The 23,706-nt window shown below is 42.0% G+C and overlaps 1 protein-coding gene across 1 annotated transcript; it reads left to right on the top strand.

The window, feature by feature from the left end:
- Positions 1 to 742: 742 nt before the first annotated feature.
- On the top strand, positions 743 to 18,904 carry prkcg (protein kinase C, gamma; the record flags this gene model as incomplete). Its single annotated transcript, XM_083894927.1, has 17 exons — positions 743 to 987; positions 5,416 to 5,447; positions 5,584 to 5,666; positions 7,049 to 7,160; positions 7,610 to 7,738; positions 7,847 to 8,003; positions 8,544 to 8,745; positions 9,156 to 9,353; positions 12,069 to 12,109; positions 13,281 to 13,287; positions 13,397 to 13,488; positions 13,991 to 14,053; positions 14,213 to 14,351; positions 16,971 to 17,051; positions 17,217 to 17,324; positions 17,945 to 18,085; positions 18,743 to 18,904. The coding sequence occupies 17 exons, from the start codon at positions 743 to 745 to the stop codon at positions 18,902 to 18,904; spliced, it is 1,992 nt and encodes a 663-aa protein (XP_083751053.1).
- Between the last annotated feature and the right edge of the window lie 4,802 nt (positions 18,905 to 23,706).

Genomic DNA, 23,706 nt, shown 5'->3' with positions numbered 1-23,706 from the left:
CGGCTTTTTTTTTTTTTGTTTGTTATTTATTCATTACATCTCTGTTGTTGTTTCATTTATCATTTAGTGGCATGCAACTCTTGCACCACACTCCAGCTAATATTTGTCATTGTGCACTTTTTTTCCAGCACATCTCCACATATAGTAGATGTCCAAACTTTTCTTCAAAAACTGTGGGACTTAAGTTCTAATAAGGGCAGACAGGAAGCTGGGAGAGGTTGTTGGAGCAGATGGTGACTGTTGTTCACCTGGTAAAGGGAGGAGGGGTGTAGGGATGAGGTGGTGATCGGATACTGTGCATGATAGAGTGATTGAGCTAAGGAAAACAAAAAGAGGGAGATGTGGAAAGACTATGTGGGACACTCATCTTGGAGTCTCTTTGTGTGCAGAGATTTGTGTATGTATATTAACCTTCCTCTCTCCTTCATCACACCCCTTATTTCCTCCTCCTCCTCCTCTCTCATACCTGTTACTATCCCCATGTGCTCGCTCCATCTTCTTCTCTTTCTCGATCTTTCTCTCCGCCGCTGCTCCCTACCCTACTTCCCATGTGCCATTAATACAACCGCTGTCTCCACTATGACCTATCACACTCTCCATCCCTCCTCCTCCCCTGTCCTTGCTTCCTCCCATCCTCCATCTCCTATGTCCAAGGTCTATTACTTGTATTCCATACGTCATCTCTATTTCCTTCCCTCCATCCTCTCCTCCATTGACTCTTGACTCTATCCTCCAGGCAAACATGTCCACCCCGGTCTCCCCTTCGCCGTCTCTATCCCCGTTGACACTTGCCTCCCCTACATCGGCAAACTCCACCGGCTCCTCCTCCCCTTTGCCCTCGCCCCTCTCCCCTCCACCCAGGGTGCCGGTGTTTCAGAGGAAGGGAGCGCTCAAACACAAGAGGATTGTCGAGGTGAAAGACCATCAGTTCACCGCCCGCTTCTTCAAACAGCCCACCTTCTGCAGCCACTGCACCGACTTCATCTGGTAACACAAACACACACACACACACACACAGAGCTGCACATTTACACAGGAAGCAGCAGTTCACGTGCCGCCTCCTCAGACATCCCACTACTCTACCTGACTCTCCCTGACAAACAGCCTACACTCCATCCAGCTGTAGACATCACTGACCTGATCTGATCACATGACCTCACCTCCACACTGCAGCCCACACACACAACACAGGGAATTACTTTAGGAACTGACGTGTGCTCACACACATGCAGTGGGCAGAAGATTATAATTAGGACGGAACATATTCAGAGCAAGAGTCAAAATTAAATGCAACAAAGGCTTAGGGATAGCGGAGGTAGCGGCCACTTCTTAAGACCCCAAACCTGTTGTTTGTAAAGGTATCTGTTCCTGGGTCACGGACTACGGTGTCAGGCCAAATACAAACTGCACAACACAAATACAAAAGCCACAACACACATACAAAAGCCACAACACATATACAAACGCCACAACACAAATGCAAAAGCCACAACACAAACACAAAAGCCACAACACAAATACAAACGCCACAACACAAATGCAAAAGCCACAACACAAACACAAAAGCCACAACACAAATACAAACGCCACAACACAAATGCAAAAGCCACAACACAAACACAAAAGCCACAACACAAATACAAAAGACACAACACAAACGCAAAAGCCACAACACATATACAAACGCCACAACACATATACAAACGCCACAACACAAATGCAAAAGCCACAACACAAACACAAAAGCCACAACACAAATACAAACGCCACAACACAAACGCAAAAGCCACAACACATATACAAACGCCACAACACATATACAAACGCCACAACACAAATGCAAAAGCCACAACACAAACACAAAAGCCACAACACAAATACAAAAGCCACAAGACAGCTAGCTTTTGTATTTGTGTTGTGGCTTTTGTATTTGGCCTGACACCTCCGGGCCACCGTAACGGACCCCTGCTGGGCCATAAAGGTACGGCAGGTGGGTCACAAGAGGTCACAAACAAAATAAACAGGTTAATTAAGGTTTTCACTTTTCTAATTAATCATCTTCAAATACAGTAAGTGTAAAATATCTATTTTAATATTAGTTAACGTTTATTAAACTTGCTATTTGTCAGTTGTGACACCTTCACAAAAGTAATTTGAGGGTAAAGTCAGGACCCTAGTTCCCTATCAAGCATATTTGCAGGATTTCGAACGGGCTGGGACATTATTAAGTTTGGGAATCTGAAGTCTCATCATATTTAAGTGGGCTGGCAAATCAAGACATCTAATGATTTTTTCAGTTTTTTCATATTTTCTAGATCCTTAAACCATTTAAATGCACACTGATTACCCTCGATTGAACTGATTTGTAATAAGCAACATCATAAATTTGAAGACGTTTTTTTGAGATGCACTAGTGAAATGTTTATCTTGTAATTCCTAATCTGAAAATGATTTACAAATAAATAAAAATGTGAAATTGCTGTGAGGCATGCAGCGTGAACGTAAATGTAGAAATACTGTAGTCAAGTAGAGTGCCAATTTGTCAAAGTTGCACTGAAGTACTTGCTGGCACGTTTATCCTAAAGTGACTCATGTACAGAGGACTATACAGTTAACTTGTTGTGTAGTGGAGTCCTTGTAGTGACTGTCTTTCTCTTTCTGTGTGTGTGTATTTGTGTGTGTGTGTGTGTGTGTGTGTGTGGAGACATATGGTGGGTGTGTATGTTGGATGAAGGGCGGTGCATGTGCCAGCAGCCTCTGGGTAGCTTTCAGGACATTTCTCCATGTGGCTGCCGTCTTGGCTGCGGTTGTGGCATTTGGTTGAGGGTGAAAACTCGTTTACTTCTCACAGGATGTCAGAGCAGCAGCTCTCAACCTGGGTGATTAAGCCCCTGCAGGGACGGATAGATTAATTAAAGACGATGAAATGATTGCACTGATGTTTTTTTTAAAGGCAAATATCGTATTTATTAAGTCTTACCAATCAAAGATAATTGGGTGAGCCTTGAATGATTTTATCAGTATCAGTTGAGGGGAAAAGTGGCGCTTTTCTAGTGTCACAGTTTGACTCCATGTGGTGTTGGACTCAATAAACGGCTGCTTTTATAGATTAGATTAGTTTAAAAACACTTGTGTTATCACTGAATAAAATATTAAAGTGATGATATGAGGACAGTTCTTTTTTTTTACTGCAGATATTTTCATTTCTCGTATCCTTCAGGTTTTACTAATGTCACTTTTGATGGTTTCCTTCAAGTGTCCAAATAAGCCAAGAGAGTCACGGTGTACAATGCTCCTCTGTCACTGAGCCTGTCATCATTTACACCTATGATGCTCCTACTGTGAAATGTCAAAATGTCCCCTGTTATAACAAGGTCTTTCACAAGACTAGTGTTACATTATGTTCATGCACAAACCCATGCGTGTGCATAACTGTCACACTGTTTTATATTTATAAACATGGAAGCTATTTGGCTAATTTGTGCATGTCAGCAAGAGGGGCAGCAGAGAATTACCACATGAGAGACAAGGTGACAATGACCCATTGTAAAGATTTTAATGTTAAATATCCACCGACAACGTGTGTGTGTGTTCCACTTTAGATTAGGGAACACCATTAACTATCTGCTTACTAACATGCGTAGCATACTAGCCCTTTATTATTAAAGGCGCCATATGTAAGAATGTGGCCGGTTACTACTTTCAAATTCAAAATACGGAGGTGTTTTAGGTTTCCTTTTCTGACGCAACTGGCAACTCACGTGGTTGCTCGACAGCTGAGACTCTACTGACTGCAATGATTGGTAGATGGCGGTAGGTGGCGCCACATGCCAAAACATGATTTCAAAACCTAAACATGATTTACAGTCTGCAAAATTGTTTTTTTTTTAATGCAAATATTTTGTCTGTACTGTTGTTGTTGGTGAGTTCAGTTTGTCATATGAACATTATTCCTGAGTCTCTGTGACATATTAGGAGGATTTTATGGCCAGTTGCTTTTTAAACTCACCAACAACAACAGTACAGCTAAAATATTTGCATTAAAAAATATATTTTGCAGACTGCAAATCATGTTTATGTTTTGAAATCATCGTTTTGGCCTGTGGCGCCACCTACCGCCGTCTACCTATCATTGCAGTGAGTAGAGTCTCAGCTGCCGAGCAACCACGGGTTGCCAGTTACGTCAAAAAACGAAAACCTAAAAGACCTCTGTATTTTGAATTTGAATGTAGTAACCGTTTTTGGCCACATTCTTACATATTGCACCTTTAAGCACTGTATTAACACCAATTCATGTTGTAATAGAGGTAGAATAAGGTGTTAATATGTGCTTAACGATTACTAATAAAGTGCTAGCATGTTACTTATATGTTAGTAAGCACCGAGTGTACCCTAATCTAGTGTTACCTGTTTTTTTTTTAACGGCATACCCTTTTTTTGAGAAACAAAAGAGAGGTTTGGTAACATTAGGCTGCCGCTCCCTCTCTTTGACTGAGTCTGTTGACAACCTGGATGTTGTTTTAAATTACACATGATCTGTGTTAGAAGAAGGGAGGCAACAGACTAAAAAACACCAAAGCAAAACTTCCAATTGCAGCCAGCGAATGAAATTTTAAATTGCGGATAAACTGGGTATGTTTAATTGGAGAGGATTTTCAAAGCTCCGTCGCATTTAAAATGCAGTTCCATCAAAGTCCGTGTGATTTTAAGCCAACCAGCGACTGTCAGTTTTTCTCCCTGCTCTCTAATGCTCTCTGCTGGTCAAAACTCAGAACTCTCTGCTGCAGACGAGAGACTTGTGTTGAATGCTGATCAAAGCTCAGATTACCCTCGGCAACCCCCGCTTCTTAATTATTACACGGGCAGACTGTGAACTGATTGCAGATCAGTGGTTGTGGTCAGTTTTCCAATGAACCTCCTGCATGATTGTGGACGAGTTCACCGCGGTGTCTTATTCTTGTTGTCTTTCGAAACCTCCTAATCAAAACTTGATTCACAGCATTGGTGCTGCTGAGTGGACTCTTTAGACAATCAATGACGTTAATTATTCAATTAAAGCTCTAAGGAGACGCTGGAAAGTAGCCAACACCGCAGTCCTAGCAACAGAAGAACTCGGTGTGTGTATAATGTGTGTGTTAGAGAATAATTCAAAGTGCTCTGATTAACCCAGTCAGCAACGGGACTTTGGAAAAAAAATGTTGTTAGTCACAGCTCGTGGTGTTTGTCTTGTGCCTGCGTGTCTTTAGGTCTTAATACAGTGTGGAATAATGCAACAGCACTATCTCCGTCGCGGCAGCATTATCGAACCTCTCCAGGCCGCGTCTTGGAAGGGAAACAGTTCACCTTATTGTGAAGTAGAGAAGATTGTTTTTTTTGTTTGTTTGTTTCTTAATACATGTGTTTTTCCTCATTCAGGGGCATTGGCAAACAGGGATTCCAGTGTCAAGGTAGAGATAAGCTTGGTGTTATTGTCTCTTTTTGTTTGTATTTAATCTTAACAGATTTAGTATTTTCAGTGTGACAGATTCATTTCTGAGGACGCTTTTCTCCGTTTTTTTTTTTTTGTTCCCCCTTTTCTTTCAGTGTGCAGTTTTGTGGTCCACAAACGATGTCACGAGCTCGTGACCTTCACTTGTCCGGGTTCTGTGACGGCGCCCAGGCCAGATGTGAGCCGCTTTGTCAGCGTATCCGTCGCCAACGCTTTGAATTTGAGTGTGTCGTTGTTTTGCGTTTTTAGTGAAGAGCTTCTCTGCCGTTCACTCGTCGCCAGTAACGCGAGTCCGTGACTCATCCGTCTGCCCCGCACAACAGCGTCTCCATCAATGTCCCATCCGTGATGTCTGTAATCATGTCATGTCGTCCCACGAGGCCTTTTGAGATACAGCGACTTGGAGAGATACAGGTGGAGAAGAGGGCGGCACTGATAAGAAGGAGAATTAGAGGTGGGGGAGCAGACTCAGGCTCTGTCTTTTGTGTCATTTTGAGGATTTCAGGGAGATTTGTGTTTTTTTTTTTTTTTTTCCCCTCCTGCCAGCCAAATAAACCACCTCAGAAAGTAGGTCAAAGGGAACGTCTCTTTCTCTCTGTCTTTCACACTCTCTCTCTCACACACACACACACACAAATGAACACACCCACAGAAAAAAAATGGGAGTCAGGGTGACTGTTTTTAAATAGCGGCTCAGAGGAACTAAAACACTTTGGGAGGTAGTGGGAGCAGGGAGGGGGGGGGGGGGGTCCTGATGAGCTAAAGGGAGTTAAAAATGATTAAACCCTCTTTGCACAGTACACACACATACACACATGCACAATATATATATATATATACACACACGCAGCCTAGATGCGCCCTTATTTATATGCCCTTTCCCGGTGGAGCAATCTAATTGGCTCGTCCATGAATACCCGACTCCTCATTTCTCTACTAATCATACTCTGCGTTGCATGTCTGTGTGTAAACTTGTATAATGTGCTTGTGTTCACAGTCGCTTCTTTGGTCAGTGTGTGTTTGTGTGTTCTTGCACTTGCGGCATACTGAGGACCAGTGAGAGTTTTTAACCAACAAAGTGAGGTCATTTTTACGGAGTGAGGACATTTTGGCCGGTCCTCACTTTGTTTTCATTTAAATCACTTCCTTAGGTTGCTATAATATGCTGTACTCAATATGTCAAAAAAAAAAAAAAAAAAATTGAAAAAAAGTATCGTATGACTTTTTTGTCCAATTTTGGACCAAAATGTTTTTTTCAAAATGTTTTTCAAATTTTGGACAACATAATACAGTATGACGTTTTTGTCAAATTTTGGACCAAAAATTAAAAAAAAAAAAACATCGAAAAAAAGTTTTCCAGCCCTTTCGGCTCTGGGGCTCCACCTGCAGACATGTTATGGTACTGCAACCAGTAGTTCTTTGTAGATGTCATTCTTGAAGTAGATATGTGTAATTGTGTTGATTTATAAAGTGGAAATGCTGGTCCTCAGTATGCAGCAAGTACAAGAATATGTGTGTGTGTGTGTGTGTAAAGGCACTTTTTTTTCTGTCATATTTCAGGACCTGAAGAGTCGACACAAGTTCAAGGTGCAAACCTACTCCAGTCCGACCTTCTGTGACCACTGCGGCTCGCTGCTGTACGGCCTTATACACCAGGGCATGAAATGTGCCTGTGAGTTTCACCTCTGTATAAACGCATATTAAATTTACCGGCGCGCGCTTGTGCTTATAATCTTGTAAAAATCTGACTCACCTCTATTCTGACGTGAAAAAGCATATACCCTGACAAAATAACTCGGTCATGTTTATTTATGTTTATGTTTATTTATTTCTTGCCGTGATTTAGATGAGGAGGGCGGCGCCCAGTTCTGATACATGACCCTTCAAAAAACCCGCAGCCTCTTTTACATTCTTACTTTTTCATTGAAAGCAAATTTAGTTGAAGTCGGACAGAGTTTGACTAATTTTTCTTTGCAACGCACAGTCCCAGTGATTTATTTTGAAGTGTCAGGAGGGGGAGTCTCATTATTAATGTAAACCTAGTGTAAAAACAAACAGTTTTTTACATTTTCTGCATAAATAACTTTTTTCCACTACATTTGTGTGGATCCATATGATGAGGTTGCGACATGAACGTCCATCGACGCTGTGAGACCAGTGTTCCCAGTCTCTGCGGCCAGGACCACACAGAGAAGAGAGGGAGAATCCACCTGACTGTTAGAGGGGAGAGCGAGGACGTCTTCGTCACAGGTGGGAGAGCCCTTATATTGTCCGTCCTTTCAAAAGCAGGATTATATATTTATGATAAAGGTTTTCTCTTTCTATTTTTCCTATTACTCTTGTTTTTTTTTCCTTCAGTGCGGGAGGCTCGTAATCTGATGCCCATGGATCCAAACGGCTTATCGGACCCGTATGTTAAACTGAAACTGATCCCAGACCCGAAGAGCCACAGTAAACAGAAGACAAAGACCATTCGCTCCACACTCAATCCTGTCTGGAATGAGAGTTTCACTTTGTGAGTCGATCCAAGGTCAAAATTCTGATACCAGATGTGCTTTGAATATAAAAAAAATTGTTCCAGAAACTGATATTGCTGAGTTTAAAATACTGTAAGAGCAGAACACAAACAATTATGGCACCTATATTTTTCCTGCTTATTGCACATCATCAATTTTCTCATTTACTGTCATAGCGTATAATAAATTGAGTTGAATTTAAACTGCAGTGCGTCACTTTTGAATATAAAGGAATATCCATTAGATTCAAACCATTGATTAAACAACTTCATCCGACTCTCTCACTCTGGGTTTCAGCGCAGCCCAGCGACTGCTGTATACACACAAACACTTCCTCAGTCCATTCTGATAGTATTGCCTGACAGAGCCTTTTCAGATATAGGATGCAGCATACTAGTAATGTTACCATTCACTCAAACAACAACACAAATCAACAAAAGTACACACTGCAGCTGTCAACTATTCAGTGTAAAATGTCATTTCCTTTGTTTTCCGTTACAAACCCTTTCCACTGATTTTGTTGTCGCACTCGTCTCCAGCTCAGTGCGCGGCCACCAGTGGGACAGACGACTGTCTGTGGAGGTGTGGGACTGGGACCGCACGTCCCGGAACGATTTCATGGGGGCGCTGTCGTTCGGGGTGAGCGAGATCTTCAGGCGTCCCATCAGCGGCTGGTTCAAACTCCTGGCACAAGACGAGGGCGAGTACTACAACATTCCTGTGCCAGACCCAGACCTGCAGGTACTATGTTCAAGAGCGCGCGATGAGATATTTACACCCCAAATTCACCAGAGACTGGAATTATGCCAATCGTCATTTACATCATTGTCTTTATCCGCTTATAATGAACCACATGTAATAATCGACAGCTGCCACCACTCACACTGGTTCAGGATCTTTAAATGTCTTAAACTATGTGAGAAGAGAAGACGTGGACGATTTACGCCCGATGTTAAAGATAAGTAATTGGATAATAAATTACACACAACCCCACGTTTCTCTCTTTCATGGTGTCTCCACCAGGGAGCAGGAGTGTTCTGACTGACAGCGATCTAAATCTTGTGGGTGGGAGAGGGTTCGCCGTGTCTTAGATGTGTTACAGTCCAATCCATTTCTTGACCCTTCCTTTATGACCGGTTCTCTCTCTATAGGAGCCTCAGCCAGATGCTACAGCGCCCTCTCTGCCTCAAGCGATGCCTGCTCCTCTGTCTGAACCTTTCCCCTCCATCCTGTCCCCGACCCCGGTCTCGCCCTGTCCACCTGTCCACACCCCAGGCCCCAGCAAGGTCAAAGTGGGCATGCATGACTTCAACTTCCTCATGGTGCTGGGCAAAGGCAGCTTTGGCAAGGTAATAAAAAAAAAAAACCCAGCAGCCTCTGAAATAAAAATGTCACTTTCCAAATGCAGTCAAAACATCTGATCAAACTGCTGTAAGTGATATGAAAGAGGTCACCCGTGCTGAAAACACCGAGATTGTTCTTGGCATTAAATAGTTTAATTTATCAATGGACTTGACCTTCAGTTGGCATTTCATACAGCAGCTCCCGTCACGAGTCATTCTGAAAAAAAGTCTCCCCGTCTCGCTAACGTGCTCAGTGTCTCCCCCTTCTGCCAAATTATGAATTTAACCCTTAGCTTCTTTGTGCTGTCAGCAGCCTTTCTACATGCTGCACACAGGCACGCTGTCCTCCTGGAGGTTTTCATTTCAAGGGAGTCTTTGCTCCTCATTTTCTCTTTAATTCCCCTGCAGATGAGCCTTAATGAAGAGAGTGGAGTTTTTGAGTCCTTCTTCTTCCTCCTCCTCTGAAATCCCCTTGTGCTGTTTCATAACTGTCAGTGGAGAGTCTACAGAGGACAGGAGAAATAGACTTGACTTATGTAAGATGTGAGAAAAAAAGAAAGAAAGAAAGGAAAGGAAAGGAAAGACAGACCCTGGGGCTACAGAGTGAGGGAAAGTGAGAAGGAGACAGGAAGACAGAGACATGCATTACTGTAACTGTAGGAAGTGACTAAGTGACTAAAGGGAAACAGAATATCAAGAGGAAGGGTAACAAAGTGCAAGTCATTTTTTCCAGTTTCCATTGAAATATAAGCAACTCAAGTCCATCGAATAATGGCAAACTATATATATATATATATATTACAGATGAATCAGGTTTGGTGCTTGGTCACAATGGGGGCGATATCAAAGCTGAGAACATCTGCTTTTTGCTGGTGGTGATGGCGGTCAGAGGCTTGCTAAGACTGATGAAGGATCTAGAATCATGGATCACGTGAGACTACCAAGACTTAGTGGTGACAGGTGGAGGTGCGGAGACAACATATTTAAATAAGATAGCAAAGAGATGATTGGCCAATGAGGCAGGCCTGTTGCAGTGAGAAAGACAAAGAAAGGACATCTAGGAACTGAGAACCTTCATGCAGGTCCAGTTTATTGGTTTATTTATATAAAAAAATAAGCATTTTCCTTGTACGTTAATGCCTCTATTGCAAGTTTCAGTTCTTCTTCGGTAGAACATGACGTCAGTTTTGTAAATTATGTTCCCATTTAGAGGAAAATAGATGATAAAGTTCAATAGGAGCCTGGTTGCAGGCGACACCTCTGAACGTCCTGTTGGTAAATCGCACTTCTGGAGGCTTCAAGATGGAGTTCAGATTCTTATTGTTGAGAATCAAGGACCAGTTGAGCAACTGAAATGGACAAACCTATATAAAAATGTTATATAGGGCCTATCGCCCTATGTCAGCTGAGATAGGCACAGCACAACCCGCGAACCTCTGGTGGAGGATAAAGCGATAGATGATGGATGGAAGTTTATAAAGGTAGAGCCATTAAATGGCCTATACCTATATACACTCAAACTGTATGAGCTGTACAATTGATGCATCAAGGTGAGCCACCAGAGTTTCTGCAATCTGCACCATTAGATATCATTAATTCTTACACGTTGGACGTTTAGGAAAAGATGAAACCAGGAATTATGAAAATAGAACTGTGTTCAAAGCCTGCAACAGTGTGATCATCCTGACTGAATTTGTACTAGAGCTTCATTTCTATGTAAATTTGTGCAACAGCTTTATAAAAAAAAAAAAAAAAAAGTGGAATTTTTGATGAGACACAAGGTTTTATGTGACCATGTGTGAAATAATGAGTGAGGTCCTGTCTCTAGGATGTTTGAGTCCAATTTGTGTGCGAGTTTGTTTGAAACCTGAAGGGAAAGGAAGAGGGTGGCAGGATTTCTCTCATTGAGTGGCAGTTCATCTATAGCCCTGTACACACACACACACACACACACACACACACACACACACACACACACACACACACACACACACACACCTACACACACACATTCGTCTTTACGAGCACCTCATTGATTTCTGGGAAATGAAGCTGTGTAATTTTCTTTGCTGTTCACCGCGGTTTGAAAGTGAAATGAGAACCTTTATATTCAGCAGCCAGTGACCATTACTGCACACAAACTGCAGTTTTGGCCGGACATTTTTAAACAGTGCTGTAGTCAGCACTTTCCCAGTGCTCTCGGCCATATCTTTCACACTGAAACTGAGGTCATGTGGCTCTCAGTGTGAAACATCGCATCATTAGCCAACAGAGCAACACACTGGCAATTTCACAGGAGTGCAGAAAATAACCGCTGAACATATATTTATTTTCTGATTAAATAAAGACATAAATTACAGCCGATTCGCTGTTTTCACTTAAGTTAACATGCAGGTTTAACTTAACATTCAGGGATTTTTCAGTATCAGCATCAATCAGCTATAAACACGGCTTTAAATTCACAAATAACATTCAAAACTAATGTTAATGCAACCATTACCAATACGCCAATTGAATTGAATTGAATTGATTCGAATTGAAATAAACTGCTAGTTCTCCCAAACACAGAACCCTACAATTAATGTGTCAGAATATGTTGTTTTTTAGCAAATGCAGCTCCTCTTCCTCGTGGCTGACAGCTTTTTGTCTATTTATAGATGGCAGGAGAAACGATAAGTTGTTCTTACAGGAGTGTTTTTCCTCTCCTTCTTTGCTTTCCAGGTGTTGCTGGCGGAGGAGCGAGGCAGCGAGCTTCTCTTTTGGTCCAATTTTGGATGAAACATTTTTGGTCCATTTTTTTTTCAAATTTTGGATGACATAGTATAGTATGACATTTTTGTCATATTTTGGACGGAAAATGTTTGGTCAAATTTTGGACAAAAATTTTTTGGTCAAATTTTGGACGAACATTTTTTGGTCAAATTTTGGACAAAAAATTGTTGGTCAAATTTTGGACAAAAAATTTTTGGTCAAATTTTGGACAAAAAATTTTTGGTCAAATTTTGGACACATTTTCTGGTCAAATTTTGGAGAAAAATTTTTTGGTCAAATTTTAGACAATTTTTTTGGTCAAATTTTGGATGAAAAATGTATGGTCAAATGTTTTTTTTAAATTTTGGATGACAGTATAGTATGACGTTTTTGTCAAATTTTGGACTAAAAATTTTGGGTAAAGTTTTTTTTTCAAAGATTTTTTTAACTTTTCGACGACGTTTTTTGTCAAATTTTGGACCCAAAAAAAAATGGTACTGCAACCAGTAGTTCTTTATAGATGTCATTCATAAAGTAGATATTTGTAATTGTGTTGATTTATAAAGTGGAAATGCTGGTCCTCACTTTGTCAGCAACTATGCAGCAAGTACAAGAATGTGTGTGTGTGTGTGTGGGGGGGTGTGTGTGTGTGTGTGTGTGTGTGTGTGTGTGTTCTTGTACTTGTGTCATACTGAGGACCAGTGTGGGTTTTCAACCAACAAAGTGAGGTCATTTTTTACAAAGTGAGGACATTTTGGCCGGTCCTCACTTTGTTTTCATTGAAATCACTTCCTTAGATTGTAAACAATCTATACTCAATAGAGGTCCTCAATTTGGTACAAAAACCCGGTTCCACCTGCAGACATTTTATGGTACTGCACCCAGTAGTTTTTTTTATAGGTGTCATTCATGAAGTAGATATTTGCAATTGTGTTGATTTATAAAGTGGAAATGCTGGTCCTCAGTATGTGGCAAGTACAAGAATGCGTGTGTGTGTGTGTGTGTGCGTGTGCGTGTGCGTACCGGGTCAGCATCATATTAACACACGTAAGCTTCATTAAACTGAACATAAAAATGTCTGACATTTGGTCTGTGTCATCCTCCCAGGAGTTGTTTCAGTCCAGGTGGGCTGATAATTTCCATTTAATAAAATGAAATAATTAGCTTGCTTTCTTTAACAAGGTACTTAGTCTTTGTGGAGAGGTTTTACTAGATTGCTTTTTAATTTGGACAAAAGGTTATTGAGTATAAAGAGTGTGCACGTGTGTGTGTGTGTGTGTGTGTGTCGTTTTCTGCAGGACCGACTATATTATGTGATGGAATATGTCAATGGAGGAGACCTGATGTTTCACATTCAGATAGTTGGCAAGTTCAAAGAGCCTCATGCAGCGTATGTAGTTTGAAAAAAAAAAAAAAAAAAGCCTCTTTCTTTCACCTTTAATCACAGTCCATATCTACACCATCTCATTTCCTGCCTTTTTTTTTTTTTTTTAAATTCTTTGTTCCTTTATATACGCACTCATCTTATCTTGGCTTTGTTCATTATTCGCCGTGATTCATAAAAACCCATCAGCTCAATCGCCAGCCCCTCGTCTCCTTCCACCGACTTCCTCCTCCCACTTGTTCTATCTTTTCATCTACATTGTCCCTCCTCGTGGCTGTACATCTAATCAATAATCTTTGATCAATCACCCTAAACCCAATTCTTACCTTGATGCTCATTTCCACTGCTCTCTTTCTTCGTGTTCGTGTCTTTCATCTCTGTGGTTACGGTCCCTTTCATCACCCTCTCCAGCTCCATTCCGCCTGCTCCTCCTCTCTCGTCATCATCCTCTTTTGAATTAAGCAACCTGTAGTGAGTGCTCCCCTCCCTCCCTCTGCTCTTTCCCCAGTTTTTATGCAGCAGAAGTAGCGGTCGGCCTGTTCTTCCTCCACAGCAAAGGCATCATCTACAGGTAAAGACGTGGGCTGCTCATCAAACATGGCCTGGTTTGATGCTGTCACTGCTCCGCAGACACAGATTCATCACGTCTTTTGTAACTAAGCACGGTTGTAAAGATGTTATCCATCAGAATGATTCATAACCTGGGCGATCGATCTATTTTCTCTCTCAGGGATCTAAAGCTGGATAACGTGCTGCTCGACAGCGAGGGCCATATAAAGATAGCAGACTTTGGGATGTGCAGGGAGGGCGTCTTTGAGGACGACACCACTCGCACCTTCTGTGGTACACCTGACTATATCGCCCCTGAGGTACGCTCACACTCGGCCTGGGTTCACGCTGCACAATCGCTCTTCTTCATCTCCTCTCGTTTCACCCCCCTTTGTTTGCTTAACCTGTTTTCGCAGCGACGCGCCGCTGCGAGTTGCTTTGCCGCGGCTCGCTCTTCGTCCCTGTTGTCCTCTCTGACCTTGTCAGCGTTTTTGAATAATTAACTTCCTATGATTCAGTTAGCAGTGGAGTGCTGTCCTCCAGAGATCCTCTATTACTGGTTTTGCCCTTCTCTCTTACTGCAAATGAAAACTGTAACTTAACTTTTTTTTGTTAGATGTCCTTATGTACACTTCAGTATGGATATCGTTTTCATACAAGCCTTTAAGAGGGCACACGTCCAATGTGTGGAACCCTAATGGGGTACACAGTCCATTGTGCTCCGTGTAAACAAAGATTTATGATGTCTTTATTAAATCAAAGTGCATTTCATACAAAATTGCCCCCTGCTTGCTTAAATGTCGGACATTCATGAGGGTTTCCTGGCAGGGACTGAATATGTTTTGTTTTGTAGCCTTAGAATAAGCATTTTATATGTATATCTTTTGGCAAGGCAGCCATCTTGAGCCTTCATGTCTCTGCAGCATCCTGAGCATACAAAGAAGAACATGCAGCTCTGTCCACTCAAAGAGTAAACCAGCTTCTCTGTCAACCTCATCAACGGACAGTGTTTCATCATGTCTGTGCTGATGTGAAAGCACAGTAAGAAGAAGAAGAAGAAGAAGAAGAAGCTCTCGTTTAAGAGCCATGTGTCTCTAGTACACACACTGTTAATAATGGACACTTTGCACAGCAGCCATTCTGACATGTTTGACTGAATCACTTGAATCAGTTCATTAAAATGATTCGTTCAAAATGTTCGTTCACCGAATCGTTCAGTGCTTAGCAGGAGCCCAGTGCCCTGTTACTTGACTCACGTCCTCCCACAGTTCTTCAGCTCTCTGTGTGTCAGTTCGTTCGCGAATCATGAGTGAGTCGGTGACTGACGGCGCGAACGAATCACAGCAGCACGGCAGACACAGTTCTTCTTACTAGTCTCTCCCTCCCCACTCGGCGCATGTTGGCTGGTGTCGTTTGCCGAAGATTCACGAGTGAGTGACGGCGTCGGCGAACGATTTCACGAGTGATTCACAGAGCGCGACAGTTCCACTCCCGGCCGCCACGATCGCTGCTGAGCTCAACTGAACTGAGAAATGAACGAATCAGTTCATGAGGTGATCCCAGTGTCAGTTCGTTCACTCAAATGAGTCGTTCTTTCGAACGAAATCACTCATGACCGACACAACACTAATTAATAATGGCTCTGCTCAGTGCATGAGTAAACGAGCAAACTGAGAAAGCTGAACGGCACGTGGCCATTATTTAAATCCCTTTCTGTGACCTGTCAAAATGGCTGCTGTGCAAAGGACACAAGCTATTACGTAAAAACATTTAAACGTGAATCCACCTCCCGTGCCTGTACGCTCCTCTGTGAGTGAGACAAACTACTTCACTCAAATAGGCCTCAAAAAAACGATGTAATCGATGTCAGTGAACATATCGTTTAATCTGAAAGGCCATAAATAATGGAGGCGGGTTTGGCTTGACACCCTGTGATATGTAAATGATCTGTAATGTTGTGTAATGTTAATGTTACAAATCATCAAGATGTGTGTGTGTGTGTGTGTGTGTGTGTGTGTGTGTGTGTGTGTGTGTGTGTGTGTGTGTGTGTGTGTGTGTGTGTGTGTGTGTGTGTGTGTGTGTGTGTGTGTGTGTGTGTGTACACATCTTAAATAGGCTGTGTGGACCAATTGCTAAGCAAACCTATCTTTGGCCTTATAATATATGACATAATTGGCTTTTTGAGGACTAAGACCTGGTTTTAGGTTTAGAATTAGGTTAGGGTTAGGCCTTTAGTTGTGACGGTTAAGGGTTAGGGGATAGAGGATAGGGAATACATTATGTCTGTGAGTGTCCACACAAAGCATCCAAAACCAGCATGTGTGTGTGTGTGTGTGATCATGATCAAATGAGCTCAGAGAATGTGTGAGGGTTTGTGGGTTTGATCTGTGGACTTGTCGTAGACAGACCGACAGTAAAGAGAGCGAGAGAGAGAGAGAGAGAGAGAGAGAGAGACAGAGAGAGGATGTGACTGTTGCGTACGTCTTTGATATTGTAACCTCATTATGGATCTATGGAACCCCTGGGTATTGACTCTCTTATATAAACACCCATTGATTCTCCTGCAGTTGCCATTTTGGAAGAGATACAAAATATTTCCTCAGGGGCTGGGGGTGTGTTGCACACACACACACACGCACACGCACACACACACACGCACGCAGGCACACACACACATACACACCAGCTGGTGAACAGAGACACATAAATCCAAAGCGATGTGTTGATTATTACTCAGCTCATTCATACATGTACAGAACCCTCCATTGGATGTAATTCCATTCTTTTTTTCTTTCTCTGCTTCTCACTCCCGCTGTTTATCACCTGAGCAGCCGACTGCACGTCTCTGCTTTTCCTTCCCTGTCTCCTTTTTTACTTTCTTTTTTTTTTGAATTGATCTGCACTGACAGTCTTCTCCTTTATCTCCCCTTTTTTTTCAGATTGTGGCATATCAACCCTACAATAAAGCAGTGGACTGGTGGTCTTACGGAGTGCTGTTGTATGAAATGCTGGCTGGACAGGTAACAGGCAGATTCATCCTAACAATAGAATGTTGTGAACAGACATGAAAGCCTCCAGACTTTTCCAAATAAACACAGTTCCCCCCCTCTTTATTTTTATTCCTTTTGCAATCTATCTTCACAGCTGCTTTTAACTTTTTTTTTTCTTCTGTCTTTTCCTTCCAGCCACCATTTGATGGTATTGATGAAGAGGAGCTGTTTCAGTCCATCATGGAGCAGAGCGTCTCATACCCAAAAAGTCTCTCTCGTGAGGCTGTTGCCATCTGCAAGGGAGTAAGTCATTATTCATTATCTTCTTACTCAGATGTACTGTTAAATACATTTTAATAATAAATATTATTATAAGTATTTTGTAATAACCTTGTTCTTGTGAGACAGAAAATTGTTCGTCTCTGTTGAAAGTTTGCCGAAATTCCCACACATTTAGGATCAAGACTAAATAAATAAATAAATTAAAAACAGTATCAAAGGTGCCATATGTAAGAATGTGGCCAAAAACAGTTACTACACTCAAATTCAAAATACCGAGGTTTTTTAGGTTACGTTTTCTCCGCCATCGTAGCTCAGACGTACTGTAACTGGCAACCCGTGGTTGCTCAGCAGCTGATAATCTACTGACTGCAATTATTGGTAGACGGCGGTAGGTGGCGCCACATGCCAAAACATGATTTCAAAACATAAACAGGTTTTGCAGTCTGCAAAATATTTTTTTTAATGCAAATATTTTGTCCGTACTGTTGTTGTTGGTGAGTTCAGTTTGTTATATGAACATTATTCCTGAGTCTCTGTGACACATTAGGAGGATTTTACGGCCAGTTGCTTTAGATTTTCTACACGATGCACCTTTAAACACATTTGATTCATAAAAATAAATGCAGCCTCCTCGTCCGCAGCTCCTGACAAAGAACCCAGCGAAGCGTCTGGGAGGAGCAGAGGACGCGGAGAGAGAGATTAGGGAACATCCGTTCTTCCGCTGGATTGACTGGGATCGTCTGGAGAGACTGGAGATGCCGCCGCCCTTCAAACCCAGAACTGTCAGTGTAACAGATGAACTACAATCCCTTCAGACCCTCCTCTTTCTTTCTTTCTTTCTTTCTTTCTTTCTTTCTTTCTTTCTTTATTTGTAGTCAGGTTTAGGGATCTATCTTCCTCTCTCTCTCTCTCTCATTACAAATTTCCCTCATTTCCTTGCATGTCTCCTCTCTCACCGCTGCATGAAGTTGTCCATTTCATCCCCCCAACCACCCCCCTTCATCTCCTCTGTCAGTTTTCTAAAGATGTGCTCTGAGTGCTCCCCTGCACAGACCAGTCCGGTCACGACAGACAGACAGCGCTGACCTTGAGGTCCTTCCTTCTCCTCCCATATGCAAATGTGTGTCATCATTAGTCTGCCTCGCACCAGTTTGCGGCCCTTGTGGCCCAGTGGTGAGGTGATGCTTTGATTGAGCCGGAGTATTATGCTCCAGGGCCAGAGGTCAGGCCCATTAGCTAAATGAGATCCATATCGCGCAGCCGAATGACAGTCGGACCCTGTTAAGACGTAGGAACGAGGATGTGAGCGGCTTTCTTCCTACTGGAGGTGTAGCGGAGCGTTCCATGGAGAGAAACGGAGGGTGGAGAACTTATTTTGGTGCAATCATTTTAATTACGCAATAAGTGCTGAGCTGCATTATCCTCTTTTTCTCCGACAGGGTGGAAAAAAAGGTGAAAACTTTGACAAGTTCTTCACAGCAGCTCCGTCCGCGCTCACTCCCTCTGACCCCGATGTTCTAGCAGCCATCAACCAGGAGGACTTCCAGGGATTCTCCTTCCTCAACCCAGACTTTGCCCCCTCGCCACTCACTGCTGTTTGAAAGTAGCTCCCACACACGTTCCCGTGTGCACCCGAACTGCTCTGCACGCCGTCTTTAGAAGCAAATTTAAAAAAATCTGACACCTGTCGTCATCAAATTCTGACGTTTACATGAAAATGCCAAGTCACCTTTATATGATACATACTCTCACTCTCTTTGATGTGTTTGTATCCTGTTAATAATCTGTATTTTGCAAATGCCAATCTTCTAGATATGCATTCTTTGTTTAAGAAAACCCTTCAGTTGATTTAAGTCTGTAGTGACTGACTTTGAAATATAAACAAATGTCCGTTGGATTGAAATCGATGGTCGATGAGTTCACACAGTGCTGATGAAGCCTGTCGGCTCCTCGCGACTCGCATTAGTAAAGCAGATGGCTGCAAACAGGTTGGAGTTTGACTGAAAACACAGAGAAAAAGTGAATTCTCCTGCTCGTTCAGCAGTTTTGACAGCATGAGTGTTTCCCGTCTCCACCTGCCCCTGAGCTGCCGCTGTATACACCAGGAGTTACGCAGTGCAGCTTTAAGAATAGTGTAGTATGACTGTAGTGTGACTGTAGTGTGACTGTAGTATGACTGTAGTGTGACTACACACTTCACCTGTATGCATGCACTCTTTTTCTTAAAATTATCATGTTTTCAGTAGTTTCCCATAGGGTTAGGATTATTCTAGAGCGATAGATCATTTTTCCATTCTGTTTTTGTTATAATTGTCTTATTTTCTCATTAGAATAAAAATGTAGCCACACATCCTGGACGCGGGCAAAACAAGTCAGTCAATTATTCAATATTTAAGTCATTAATAAAAATGTTTCCTGAGTGATTTTCCTCCACTTGAACATTGTGTTTAATCACAGCAAATTAGTTCAACGTCAGAAGCACTATGCATTCTTAAATGTCTCATTTGACTGCATGTTGCGCGTGTGTGTGTGTGTGTGTGTGTGTGTGTGTGTGTGTGTGTGTGTGTGTGTGTGTGTGTGTGTGTGTGTGTGTGTGTGTGTGTGTGTGTGTGTTCTTGTACTTGCAGCATACTGAGGACCCGTGAGTGTTTTTAACCAACAAAGTGAGGTCATTTTTACGAAGTGGGGACATTTTGGCCGGTCCTCACTTTGTTTTCATTGAAATCACTTCCTTAGGTTGTAAACATGCTATACTCTGTTTTTAACAGAGGTCCTCAATTTGGTACAAAAACACGTGTTTCACACACGTTTTGCTCTGGGGCTCCACCTTCAGACTTTTTATGGTACTGCACCCAGTAGTTCTTTAAAGATGTCATTCATGAATTAGATATTTGTAAATGTGTTGCTTGCTGATGTAAGCTGAGCCGTTTCTTTTTTTTTTTTTTATTAGACAGGCGTCTCGTGTGAAAGCGCTCGGCCAGGTTTCTTTGGCTCAACCTCTCAGATTAACATCACACCAGTGACCTCACATGTCCCAACACTCAGCCACAGATTGCCTTGCGTCATTTTTTTTTTCTTCCAACGAATTGAATTTGACCTCATGTTAATTCCAATTATTCCTGCACAAACTCAAATCAGACCTTGTCAATAACATATCTGCATCGTGTCCCATATTTGCACTGCAAATGTTTGTGTGCAGATTTAGATTAAATGGACAATTTAGTGAAATCCCCTGCAGTTAAAGAAGAGAGGATTGTCAGTTACTCAGATATGGACACATACTTTATTCCTTTAGTGGTGTATACCATAAAGCTTTTTTGCTGTGTAATGACACACTCACGGCATTGATTAGGGTCGTAATTAAAAGTGAGTCTCGCTGGGACTGTTCAATACATGGAAAAATAATAGCAGCGCTGTCATTAAACACTATCTGAGCGGGACAGGTGGCGACGAACATTCAGCTTAATATTCCCATTTGAGAGCTCTTATCTCACAAAGCAGCTCTTCATTTCACACAGAAATCTGCAGGATTTTACTTAATGTGTTTTTTATTTTATTTTATTTGTTTACATTCTGGTGACGCATAATGATCGTTTTTGTTGTTTCTCATTAGAAGGAGGGAAAAAATGTGTGTTTTATGTGTCTAGGTGATTGTGTGAGCGGTTACTCTCTTTGCCTCAGTTTAGTTCAGTTGTCACAAATCTTCAGATGCAACAGAAACACACAATAAATCCACGATAGATTAAAGCAATAGGTCATTTATATATTTGTCAGAGTTGAGTTTATCTCTGTTTTCATGTGCTGGACGAAATAGCAATAAAGTGACTGGGGGAAAAAAATCATGAAACAAGAACAGTGAACTGATTCATTCTGTAATTGTCTGTGTGTGAACATGCTGAGCACACACACACACGCAGGCACACACACACACACACACACACTTGCTGCATACTGAGGACTGGGTTGCTGACAAAGTGAGGACCAGCATTTCCACTTTATAAATCCACACAATTACAAATATCTACTTCATGAATGACATCTATAAAGAACTACTGGTTGCAGTACCATAAAATGTCTGCAGGTGGAGTCCCAGAGCAAGAAGGGCTGGAGAACTTTTTCGATTTTTTTGGAAGTTTTGGTCCAAAATTTGACAAAAACGTCATACTATACTATGTCATCCAACATTAAAAAAAAATATTTTTTTTTTTAAATGTTGGTCCAAAATTTGACAAAAAAGTCATACTATACTATGTCGTCTAAAATTTGATTTTTTTTTTTGTGACAAATTGAGTATAGCATGTTATAACAACCTAAGGAAGTGATGTCAATGAAAACAAAGTGCGGACCGGCCAAAATGTCCTCACTCTGTAAAAATGACCTCACTTTGTTGGTTAAAAACCCTCACTGGTCCTCAGTGTGCCGCAAGTACAAGAACACACACACTCAGCTATCCTAACCTTTAACTTAACCTAACCACAAGTTGCCCTAAATGTAAGCTCCTCAGAAATGAGGTTCTGCCTCATTAGGACCAGGTTTTGGTCTCCATGAGAACTACTAGATCCTGACAAGGTCAGCGTCTGTACCAGAACACATCCTTAAGAGGTAACAAATACGAGTACACACACACACACAAACAGAAGATGCTGACCCCTCTATTTACTGAGGTGCTGGAGTTGTCGAAGCAGCAAAAATCACCTATCAGGCGTCACCGTGTCTCTGCCTCGTCTCTCCTGCTGCTGCCCTCCACCTCTCCAGCACGATGATGGGACTAATATCCCCAAAGAGATGTGAGTTATAACAAGTTGACCTTCACTTTAATATCTCATCAACTTACAGTCTCCCTCTGTAACTCCCTCTCCTCTTTTTTTTTTTATCTGCCCTTCATCTCTCTTTTGCTCTCAGTCTGTCTCTGTACTGCGACACTGCAAATGTTTTACCCTCTTTCCACGAGCTATTTGACAGCCGTTGTTTGTCGATTGTTTGTTGTTTGTTGACACGAGCGATGTCCTCCTGTCTTATTGCGTTTCATCGATGATCTGTTTTACGCCCAAAGTAAACGTTGTCCATTAATGTTGAACAAGACAAGTGAGAGGGATGCAGTGGAGTGTGAACGCAGTAAAAACCTATCAATTTATATACATATATATACACTATGTGACAAACCCTCACTGTAAATTACTTAGTGTATATTTACTGAGGGTACATTTACTAAATTGACATCCATTTGCTGGCCTTTCACAGTTGATTTCTTACATTTTACTGTAATTATGGCAAACATTGTGTAATATTTCTAATGTGTCCATAACCAGATAGTCGTAGAGTTACTGTCCCTCAATCCATCTTCCATCTGCCGCTTTATCCTCCACATGACCCCCCTCATGTGGAGCTGTGCCAATCACAGCTGACATAGGGCGAGAGGGCGGGGTGTGACCCAACCCTGTACAGGTCACCGGTTCATCACAGGGACAAAACAAAAACCGTCCACTCTCACACTCGCTGTCAATTTAGACTCGACTCAATTTACCCTAATCCCCATATTCTATGTTTTTTGGACTGTGGGAGGAAAAAAATACTCCCCCCCCCCCCCCCCCCCCCCCACACACACACACAGGGAGAACATGCAAACTCCATGCTTAAAGACCCCCGTTCATAACGCTCCACCAACCGTGTGACCCTATATAGTTACTGTAAACACTCAAAGCCACACATACAGTAATTTCACAATTTACAGTGTGAATTATCATAGTTCTGGGACATCATTTACAGTGTTTTTAGAAGAAAATATACTCCCATGTTTGTTTGTGTTGCTTTGATTAAAGGGGAAATAAGTAGTTTATAGTGCCATCTAGAGGAGAGGCTGAAATTTACAACAAAGACCTGCTCCTCTGCTCACCCCCTCCCTTCCCTGAGCGCTACGGTGTCCTCAGCCGGTCAAATGTCGTCCTCGTCGTCTTTCTCCGTGTCAGCAGATGAGGTTCGTGAGGCGAGGGAGAGGGCGGAGCTACCGCGGCCGTAGCAGACGAAGCGAGAGAGTGGAGGCGGGACTTCCTGCTACAAGTAAAGAGACGCTTGATTTGTTCTCTCGCGTTTGTCCTTACAGGCTCCGGTAGAAACATGGCGTCTCTCTGCTAACAGTGGCTATGCAACCGCGGTCCGCGGTCATGTTATTTAACATGACTTTTTGAAACACTACGAAAATGAAACAAAAACTATTATACAGCGACTAGACAATGCAGGAGCACATAATATGTATAAAAAAGTGGATTTTGGGTCATATAAACCCATAAATACTACATATTGTACCTTTAAGTGTTTTGAATAACAACAAGCAGAGTGACTTTTATGTTTTAATGAGCTTCGTGTTGAGTCGTGTTACAAAATGTTTTTGTTTTTTTTGTTGAGC

The sequence above is a fragment of the Microchirus variegatus genome (assembly GCF_963457635.1).
Source record: "Microchirus variegatus genome assembly, chromosome: 1".
NCBI lineage: Eukaryota > Metazoa > Chordata > Actinopteri > Pleuronectiformes > Soleidae > Microchirus > Microchirus variegatus.
Note: the sequence above shows the minus strand (reverse complement) of the source record. Positions and strands in the feature narration are given on the sequence as shown.